The sequence below is a fragment of the Eurytemora carolleeae genome, unplaced genomic scaffold, assembly GCF_000591075.1.
Source record: "Eurytemora carolleeae unplaced genomic scaffold, Eaff_2.0 scaffold1664, whole genome shotgun sequence".
In the NCBI taxonomy this organism is placed as follows: domain Eukaryota; kingdom Metazoa; phylum Arthropoda; class Copepoda; order Calanoida; family Temoridae; genus Eurytemora; species Eurytemora carolleeae.
Genome location: NW_019397551.1, coordinates 47373 through 57931, shown reverse-complemented (window position 1 = coordinate 57931; position 10559 = coordinate 47373). Strand labels below are relative to the sequence as shown.

At 33.8% G+C, this 10559-nt stretch overlaps 1 protein-coding gene across 2 annotated transcripts; it reads right to left on the bottom strand.

Annotated features, from left to right (window-relative positions):
- Nucleotides 1–2170: 2170 nt before the first annotated feature.
- LOC111714866 (protein maelstrom 2) lies at nucleotides 2171–9921 on the bottom strand. Of its 2 annotated transcripts, XM_023490076.1 has the most exons (8): nucleotides 9811–9920; nucleotides 9647–9705; nucleotides 7625–7700; nucleotides 7099–7170; nucleotides 6606–6689; nucleotides 4084–4187; nucleotides 2720–2833; nucleotides 2171–2303 (listed from the first exon to the last, which is right to left on the bottom strand). In XM_023490076.1, exons 1-8 carry the CDS (start codon nucleotides 9841–9843, stop codon nucleotides 2186–2188), a joined length of 660 nt encoding a protein of 219 aa, XP_023345844.1. In that variant the 5' UTR covers nucleotides 9844–9920; the 3' UTR covers nucleotides 2171–2185. The 2 variants fall into 2 exon arrangements, with proteins under 2 accessions (XP_023345844.1, XP_023345845.1); XM_023490077.1 differs by lacking the exons at nucleotides 2171–2303; nucleotides 2720–2833 and adding an exon at nucleotides 2879–2975 and having other exon boundaries at nucleotides 9811–9921.
- Nucleotides 9922–10559: the final 638 nt, after the last annotated feature.

Genomic DNA, 10559 nt, shown 5'->3' with positions numbered 1-10559 from the left:
AGAATTAGCTCCATCTATGATTCCAGGATTAACTTTGGTTGATCCTCAGTTTGTATTTTAATAATAATGTAAAATAAATGTCCGTGCAAAGTTAGTGCTTTAATCGATTCCATCTGGCTTGTTATATTGAGTTTCTCTTTGTAAAGTTGCCTTTATTGAGTTCTTTATACATGAGTTTCTATTAAGTTTATAATAGTATCAAGCCCCCTTACTTAGATAATTGTACTGCTATTCCTGACAACAGTATAAAATGAATAGTATCAAACCACTTACTTAAATATTTGAATTGCTATTCCTGACAAAAATATAAAATGAACAGTAACACTCCCTGACAATAATTGTATTGCTATTCCTGACGAATATATAAAATAAACAGTAACACTCCCTGACAGTAATTGTATTGCTATTCCTGACGAATATATAAAATAAACAGTAACACTCCCTGACAATAATTGTATTGCTATTCCTGACAAAAATAAAAATTTATCAGTATTAACCCCTTACTTCATTTTTTGTATTGTTATTCCTGACGAATATATAAAATTATCAGTATCACCCCTTGAATAATTGTATACCTATTCCTGACAGATATATAAATGACACCCAGAACTATTTTAAAATCAGTTTACCTTGAAAGGAAGATCATAGACATCCTCCACATCAAAAATCCTAAATTTCAAAAAATTTCACTTTCACAAAAAGACGAATAAATATTAAAATTAATTTTTCATTTAGCTGAATTTCTAACATTTATTAGTTGCCAGAGAAGTTAGGCTTGCAGACAAAACAAACCGAAACCGATTTTCCATTGGACACAAAATAATTAATTTATTATGACTTCTTACATTAAGGAATCCCTTATTATTAAAAGATAATCTTTAAATGTTTATAAAATGATCTGTAAATGTTTATAAAATAATCTGTAAATGTTTATAAAATAATCTGTAAATGTTTATAAAATAATATGTTGATGTTAATACATAAAATCGAATCTGAATACGAACGCACTTCAGACCAAATATTATTATCTGATAAGTTCAGTGAACATGATTATCCTGGGAACCATTTATAAAAGTTGACAATATTGTTACCTCTTGATTGAGAAGATAACTTTAAATGATTCTATTTAGGAGGAAACGAATTAAATGAAATTGTAACTTCCAGACAGATAAACGTGGATACATTCATCATTGTTAATTCAATTAAGGACTAAAAAATAAACGTTGTGATCGGACGTTCAAAATATGTTGATTATTATCTGTGAACGGAAGGATGACAAAATATGTTGATTATTATCTGTGAACGGAAGGATGGCAAAATATGTTGATTATTATTCGTGAACGGAAGGATGGCAAAATATGTTGATAATTTTCCTAGAAGCCTCAGTTTAAAGGGACTGTGACCGTAATTTCAGGTGACCCTCTAGTTGTAGCGACATTTTCAATTCACACAGTGCCATTGAAACAGTTTTCTGTTCAAAAATGAATGCGATCATTAATTTTTTCCCTTTAAAATGACTAATAATGATATTAAAAATTGCGAATAATGATTTAAAATCATTAAAAGAATTTCTTTAAATAAAAATGACAATATAATCATCATTGGTTGATAAACCAGGGGGCGGAAACGTCATGCGTGTGTCTGTACCAAAAGAGTCTGTATGAAGATTACCGTACTGATGGTGTGTACTGTAGGTATATACAGTACATATGAATCTCGGTTTTTGTACAGTCTAGGAGAGTACATTTGTTTATTGTTAGTTGTTTACTTAAAAATAAGTTTAATATACATCTAGCATATTATTTCTATATCTAAGTCAACACTATAAGCCAAATTTTCATGCAAAGAATATAACTTGATTAAAGTTTACAAAAAATATAGTCGTCATTCAAGCTTAATTATAATTGACAACAATGCTCTGCAATTTCCTTGACTGTATTCATGTTGTGTGTCTGTACCAAAAGAGTGTGTGTAAAGATTACCATACTGGTCTGCAAAGCAGTGCGACTGGCTTTCTCATGCCAGACCAGCGCCATTTCCTTTCCCTTTATTCCTATTCCCTGTGATAAACCCTTCAATCTGATGCTAATCTTTAATATAGATGATTTCTTAAAATTCCACCAATAGTTTCTTTATATGATTTAAAATAGGGTGAAATTTGTTGCTATATACAAATTAAATTCATTTATGATATTAAAATTTTGATGATATTGGCTTTATAATACGAACTTGGCTTTGCCAGGCTGAAGTCGATCGGCAACTTGAGCTCTCTCTCACAGTTCTCCAAGCACATTAATCGATACCTAGAACAATTCTAGGTTATAAGTTGCAGATATTCAAGCATTAACTACAAGAACATTAAACAAGATTTGAACTTTTGACACTTTATTTATAAAATAATGATAACACGTAAGATTGTATATCATGAGACATTATTATTAAATTGTAATCAGTTCAAGAACAGGTGTTCCCAAGGGGGGGGGGGATTATGGGAATCATTTTAGGGATTTAAAACCTCATGAAAAGAAAAAAATTGAGCCAAGCCCCCCTACCCCCCGATTAATTCCTGTGTATACTCCTGAGCTTAAGTTTGTGAGATTAAAAAATATAATTTGGATTAACGGAAGTACTATATCTGCACAATTATTAATATAAAGCGCTGAATGTAAAGAAACATAATTTTAATCGTGACAGAATTTCTATAAAATTAAAAAATTACCCGAGAGGAACCTCAAGCTTTGGAAAGGCATGAAACTCTTCCTGCAGATATCCTTTTCTCAGATTAAACCTTCCAATTGAGATCTCAGCCGGACAGTAGACTACAGGATCCCTCCTAAATAACATTTCCTGAGATTAAACCTACCAATTGAGATCTCAGCCGGACAATAGACTACAGGATCCCTCCTAAATAACATTTCCTGAGATTAAACCTACCAATTGAGATCTCAGCCGGACAATAGACTACAGGATCCCTCCTAAATAACATTTCCTGAGATTAAACCTACCAATTGAGATCTCAGCCGGACAGTAGCCTACAGGATCCCTCCTAGATAACATTTCCATACAGGTGTTTTTGGGCTGTTTTTTTACATGCCAACCCTGGGATCCTTCTTAGATAACACTTCCGAAGATTAAACTGTTCCAATAGAGATCTTAACGGACCAGTACTAACGTCGAGTTTGAAAAAAAAGACCATTGCCATAAGTAATAAATTAAAAATCACTCACTTATTGTGATGAAAACAAAGACAACTGAATTAAGTCTCATCCTTTGAAGGTAGCACTGTATAAAACAACAGACCAAAAAGGATTTGAGTTCAATTGTCACAAACTAGTGTTTCAATATGGCTATATCTTTGTAACCCAATGTCTTATAATCAAACAGTTTAAGTTAATACCAATACAAGGTTGCAAAGATATAGGGATGAGAATATTTGAGCTAGTGGCAAGAACTGGGTTCCTTTGGGTAGAGTTGCAGTTGATAAAAAAAATATCTTAAATTTCAAATAATTTTTTCCCTTAGTCCGACGTTTGTACTGGTCTGACGTTTGTACTGGTCCCTCATTTGTACTGTCCGACGTTTGTACTGGTCTGACGTTTGTACTGGTCCCTCATTTGTACTGGTCCGTCGTTTGTACTGTCCGAGGTTTGTACCAGTCCGACGTTTTTACTGTCAGAGGTTTGTAAGTCTTTGACGTTTGTACTGGTACCATCTTAACAGTAGACTATAAAGGGATTAAACTTTTCCAATATATCTCAACAAAAGACTAAGAGGATCCCTGGTAGATGATATTTCCTCAGATTAAACCTTCCAAAAATAATATATATCTCAACAATAGACTACTGATCCCTCCTAGATGATATTTCCTGGGATTACACTCTACCAATAGAGATCTCAAGGATCACGTCTAGATTTCCCTCCTTATTTTGAAGGATAACTTTTTTATATTTCCTAGACCAAAAACCGTTGAAAATTTGCTATAGTTGTCCCTGTTCACAATTTTCAGGTAATGGGGGGGGGGGAGCAGTGTCCCCCAGTTGTGCATATGATACTCTAACCAAAACAAAACTAAAAAAAACTTACTTGGTGACACAGTAATTGGTTGTAGCAAGAAAGAGGAACTCCGTGGTTTTGTAATTCTTATCGGACACCATATTCTGTATATCTACGCTTTCCAGTCGAGCATTCTAGAAGAAAAAGGTTTGAATTGCAATGGTCAGAAAAAATTGTTTTGTTTTTAGAAGAAAAAGAAAACAATCTAGTAAACAAAAATTTGTGTGTCGATTGTCCCCCAAATTCCGATATAACGACGATCAGTTCCTAATTTCATCCCCTGTCAAAAATAAGTTTAATATCGAAGGGAGCACATGATCCTCGTATGAACGATACCTATATGAATCTCATGTTTGTTCCTATTATAATTTATAATTTTTGGTTCTGATGACGTAATACGGACTAAAGGACTATATGTAATAATAATATTTCAATCATATCTATTAAAAATGCAAAATAAAACTCAAAATATTATGATAGGAGCAAACCGGAGATTCTCAGGCTCCTGTGGGATATCGTCGCTTTCAGATTTGTTGCGTATTTGTTGAATATGATGGGTTCAATACTGCAACTTTTATACAAAATTGCATATTTAATAATTTTCGTATAAATTTGACGCAGTTTAATATCAATTTCTCGAGACAGGAACATCAGATAGATGATCTATATGTAAAAATAAAAATAAATTCTGAGGAATAGGTGCAAAAGTTTCTTGGAAGCAGCATATATCGAGGAAAGAAAAAATGTTTTCAATTTAAGTCGAGAAAGTCACAATTGTTTTGTAGATTCAGTAAGCCAGAAAACTCTGGAATAGGAAATTTACTTAATGACTCAAAGTATTAATTACATAGTCCAATGAACATACAACTCAATGTATTTTTGAAGTACACGTTGTTGAAATCGACAGTGACCCTCCTCGTGTACGATTCAGAACGGCATTCCCTGTAAACCTTAAGGTTATCTTTTTCACAATGTGGAAGATATAATTCTTTTTTCAAGCTAGAAGACAGTTGCCATCAAGCAGGAATAGGTACAAAAAAGGGCAACTAATCTGTCAATATGTTTCATATTGCACATGTCTAAGGAGTATTTTCCACCAAAAAATAAAATCATATCAAGAGCTTTTCGGAACTTTTATTATAACCTTTTCCCCCTAATTTTGACCTCCAGTCAGAATGTGAGATATCAAATCATGGATTTTTTTTGTGTTTTGTTTTCATTCCGAGGCCCCTTTTTGGCTGAAGATGATACTGAAGGTATTTAACTTCCAAATATCAATGACGTCTGGAGGTCTAAATATAGCATCGATGAAAATAAGTCATGTGAAATATCAAATCATAGGTTTCTTGGTAATCTGACTACAGTATTAGGATCCTGTTTTGAGTCCAGGTGTTCCAACTGTTTTGGACCTCCAAACATTTTGACCTCTGGAGGTCAAAATGTAATAAATTAAAATGGGCAGGCTGGGAATTAGTAGGTTAGTTAATGTTGTAATTTCTTTCCAAATACCCCTTTTAGATTATAAAATTATCCTGAACTGAATTTATTTGACCTCAAGATGTATTTGACCTAAGGAGGTCAAAACTTAAAACAAAGAAAACATTAGGTATCAATTTATTGTTTTTTTTTTTTGGTGTTCTAAATCCAGTATTGGAATCCTTTTTTGAGTCCGGATGTTCCAACTGTCAAACTCCAAATATCGATGACCTTTAGAATCACTGAAAATGGGCCAGGTTACTCAATTTTTTTACTCAATTGTTTTTAACAAAATATTAATTCTTCAAGCAACCATCTGGGTATTTGATGTGGTTACACAAGCAACAAGATTTACCAGTAGCTTGAAAATCTATTTTTAATTGAAATTAGTATATATTAACTGCACAAATGTTGTGTTTCATGTTCATTGAACTATCTAAAAAAATAACTTGAGTCTTACAGTTGTATTCCTTTTCTACAATTTAATGGGTCCCACTGTACCCAATATTATTTTGTTAAAAAAAGTGAGTGTAAATGTAAACCTTTTATTATTATGCTGAAAACAATTGAGAAACATGGTCCATTTTCATCAATTCTATATTTTGACCTCTGGAGGTCATTTATATTTGGAGGTCAATAACAGTTGGAACACCCAAGAGCATCTATGGTCAAAAGGTGCAATGATTTTATATTTAGAATTTAGAAAATGGTTATAAAGAAATATTTTCCGAAAGCTCTCGATATTATTTTAATTTTTTGTGTGGAAAATACTCCAGTCCTTAGGTATGTGCAATATGAAATATATTGACAGATTAGGTTGACATCTTTTTTGTACCTATCCCTGCTTGTGGGAAACTGTGATAAGTGTGAAGTTTTTACAATTTCCTTCCTATTCCTGTATGAAGAAATCTGCATTACCTTTCATAGAAAAATTACAATTGAAAACATGTTAGAGAAATCGTAGATATTTTTTTTCATTTTGTTTCAGACACAACTGTTAAGGATACCGTTGTGAATCAAACCTGCCACTGAAAATGGAGACTTACTTGAAGTCACAATCCATGTAATATTCTTACCTCTAAAGCCCTTTCTTTAGCTAGTTTTACATCAAGAAGACATCTTCCATAGGTATCAACCTGCTTACTTAGCTTACTATTCTCCTGAACAAATACATTTTAAATTAGGGTTAATGTGTGTTCTCCAAAGAGTGAGCTAAGGAAATCTAGTTGGGAGTTACTTCAGAAATAAAAAGTATGCCAGAACATTCTATGGATGAGAAATTAGATATTAACTGGACAATAGCCATTGTTTTAAGATATATGTTCCCCAATTTTCTTCATATTTTGATGTAAAAGATATTAATTTAATCTCTGTCTGAATCGCTTATCTGTAAAACCTGATTTAATGTCCTTCGATGAAATTTTCCTTCCATCTTTCTATGAAATGTTTTATCAATTAAACAATGATGTGACACATGAAGTCGTTGACTTCTAAACAGAATCATAACATTCCCCCCCCCTCCCCCAGCGTTTCCGTATGCCCCAAATTTCCAGCTCTCAAAATTATTACCTCTGAACTGAGTGGAGCTCCCATAGCAACTGCAACACTCTTGTTCTTCTTCTTTTTAGGCATCTCTCCTGTCTAAAATAACAGCCGCATTCAGTAATCATGTTAATAAAAAGGCTATGGCCATTGGCCGATTTTCATCCAGGGGCGAGTCAAAAAACTTTATTCTTAGTAATATTTAAATATTAGTATTTTATCATCATTGACCTTAATTCAACTCTTTAACCCTTTATACTTAGGGCTGGTGAGTCTGAATCTATGTAAAGCTAACTTTCATAATTGAAGGATTGGAAAATACCAAACAAAAGGTTGAAAAAATATAAAAAGATGACACACATTTCTACATTCAGTTTTTAAAGAGGTTTCAAAGATGTAGTTTTTATATCTGACCTGAAGTTGTATTTTTTAAACTCTTATTTTTTATACAGAAGTCATTTCCGGGAAACACTTTTTTTACAAAAAGTTTCAATAAGACTTTTAACAACATGAAAGGCAGTAAGTTCCCATTTCTTATTCTCTTGCCAATTACCCAGGTGTGCTTCTTGTCGTCGTAGAATTGCTTGTCCTCCTTAGACATCGAATTCCAGCTAGGAGAACAGAGCTCACTAAACATTTAAAGGTTAGGACTACACAGCTAGCTCAACATTCAGTGGTTAGGACTACAGAGCTAGCTTAACATTCAGTGGTTAGGACTACACAGCTAGCTCAACATGTAGTGGTTAGGACTACACAGCTAGCTCATCATTTAGTGGTTAGGACTACACAGCTCACTAACATTTAGTGGATAGGACTACACAGCTAGCTCATCATTTAGTGGATAGGACTACACAGCTCACTAACATTTAGTGGTTAGGATTACACAGCTAGCTAAAAATTTAGTGGTTAGGACAACACAAATAGCTCAACATTTAGTGGATAGGACTACACAGCTCACTAACATTTAGTGGTTAGGACTACACAGCTAGCTCAACATTTAGTGGTTAGGACTACACAGCTAACTAACATTTAGTGGTTAGGTCTACACAGCTCACTAACATTTAGTGGTTAGGACTACACAGCTCGCTAATATTTAGTGGTTAGGTCGACACAGCTCCCTATACATTAACCCTATTCCTGCGGGGGGGGGGGTCAATTTGACCCACCCCCTGTAGTTTTTTTTATATAACTCAAAAAGTATTGGTCTGAGGCGGTTGAAATTTTCTGACTTTTCCTACATACCCAAAGCCCTCCATTTTGGCCTAAAACCGGGCTTTAATACTAACTGCCTGAGTCCTCAGGCACACTGCCTGAATGACTGCTTTTTCCTGTAACAAACTAAATCTTTGTTTTGACCCACTTCCACTTGTCAGATTTTGATAAAATTTAGCTTTATGGAAAGCCTTTGACATAAGGAAACAAATTGCACAAGTTTTGCGAAAATAAATTGCAATTTTTTTGCAAACAACCTGTCAAAGGAAATGTGCACATTTTTAGTTTTTCTTGATTAAAAATTAGGTTATTTAAAATTTTGCAAATTTTTTTGCATATTTGAAATGGCATGGTAAGGGCTTTTCAAAAATGTATAATTTTTCATTTTTTGGACAAATTTTTTTTGCAAACATTTTTACTATATAACTGGATTTTGCGATAAAAATTTCAATTTTTGCAAATTAGCAATTTTTTTTTGCAGATTCTAAAAGTAGAGCACAAGAGCTTTCCAATGATGTATCATTTGTCATATTTGGACACCAAACATGGGATTTAGAGGGGGGGGGGGGTCAAATTGACCCCCCCAGCATATCCTGGTTTTCAAGTACCCCAGCAGAGATAGGGTTAGTGGTTAGGACTCCACAGCTAACTTAACATTTAGTGGTTAGGACTACACGGCTCATTAAACATTTAGTGAATAGGACTACACAGCTCACTATACATTTAGTGGTTAGGACTACACAGCTCACTATACATTTAGTGGATAGGACTACACATCTGCACATTTCTGCCATCCAAATTTTGGCCTTGAAGAAATTAGCGGATTTTGAGAATTTAATTCAAAAATGTTGGTAAAAAATCTTTCCCTTTAAATTTAGACATCCAAATCTGCCAGTCCTGTTAATCTAAGTATGCCAATTCATTTATGCGAATCCTAGTCAAGTTTCAATAGTACATCATATATATTTGACCACTCTGAACAGCGCGCTACTTGCTGGCAATATTTGAAATGTTGGTGAGAATGACTCAAATTATGCCACAATTTTGATTATACACAAATAAATTTTTTTTAATACCAAATAAACTATGAATCATAACTTAATATAAGTAAATGTAACATGAATTTACAATATAGTTGTCTCTTCATTTGTTTCAATTAATTAAACTTAGAGGCAAATCAGTCCAAGGGTTCTTGAGTTATGATCGGACAAACAACAAACAGAAATTACAACTTTATATACATAGGTCAAAGGACGTTAGTGTGCCTAAGTGATTTGCATTGATTTGAATAGGTCATTGAATCTCATGAATCATGCCACATATATTGTTTCTGTTTAAATCAGTTTTATCTTCAATTAAATACCTTAGTTCTGCCATTGATTTGTTTCTCCAGGCTGGGATGTCTTTCTTCATGGCACACATCTTTAATAAAAATATGCCTTAAATGCTTAGTGTCAGTTTCAGAGTTTCTTTCCTTGGTTGAAATAAAAAACACAAAACATAACCTATAATATTATGTATACTTACGTAGAAAAAGTATCCGTTCGGTTTCGGTGGCATTCCGATAAATCTAAAATGTAAAATAATTTCAAATAGATGTGCTCCACACGATAACACTGAACTATTTGTTATCACTTTTATTATTACTAAAATCTCAGAGCGTTTACTTTTCTTGGATCAGGAACAAGATAAAAAATGTCAATCTTTCAGTTTTCAGAATTATATATACTTTCGTCTTTGCTTGGGATACTATAAGCATAGTTTAGATAATTCCTAGTATAAGATTTTGGAACCCCCCCTCCCTCCATTTCATATGTAACACATGGATAAATTGGTCACGTGGTGTAGTGTGGTGCTAGAGCGTTGGGAAACCCGTCGGTTGCAGGGTGCAATTTAAACTACCCGTAGCCGCAGTGCTCAGCCTCCTAGCCGCAGCCCAAATATTGCCTTAATCTTACCTAATTCTAAGATGATAAAAAATAAATAATAGTTTTACTGAAAAATACTCATTCACAAAATTGAAAAGGGGGGGGGGAAGGGTCCAGGTAGTTTCCTGGAAAACGATTTTTGGACCCCCCCCCCCCCCCTCCTATCAATTTTGTACATGGGTCTGACAGTCTGACAGGAAGTGTCTTAACTTAACCTAACCCGTGGCCGCAGCGCTCGGCCCCCTAGCCCATCCTAGCCGCAGCGCTCGGCCCAGAAAGTATCTTAACCTAACCTAACCCTAAATAACAAAAAAATAAATAATAATAAATTTGCTGAAAAATAAATGG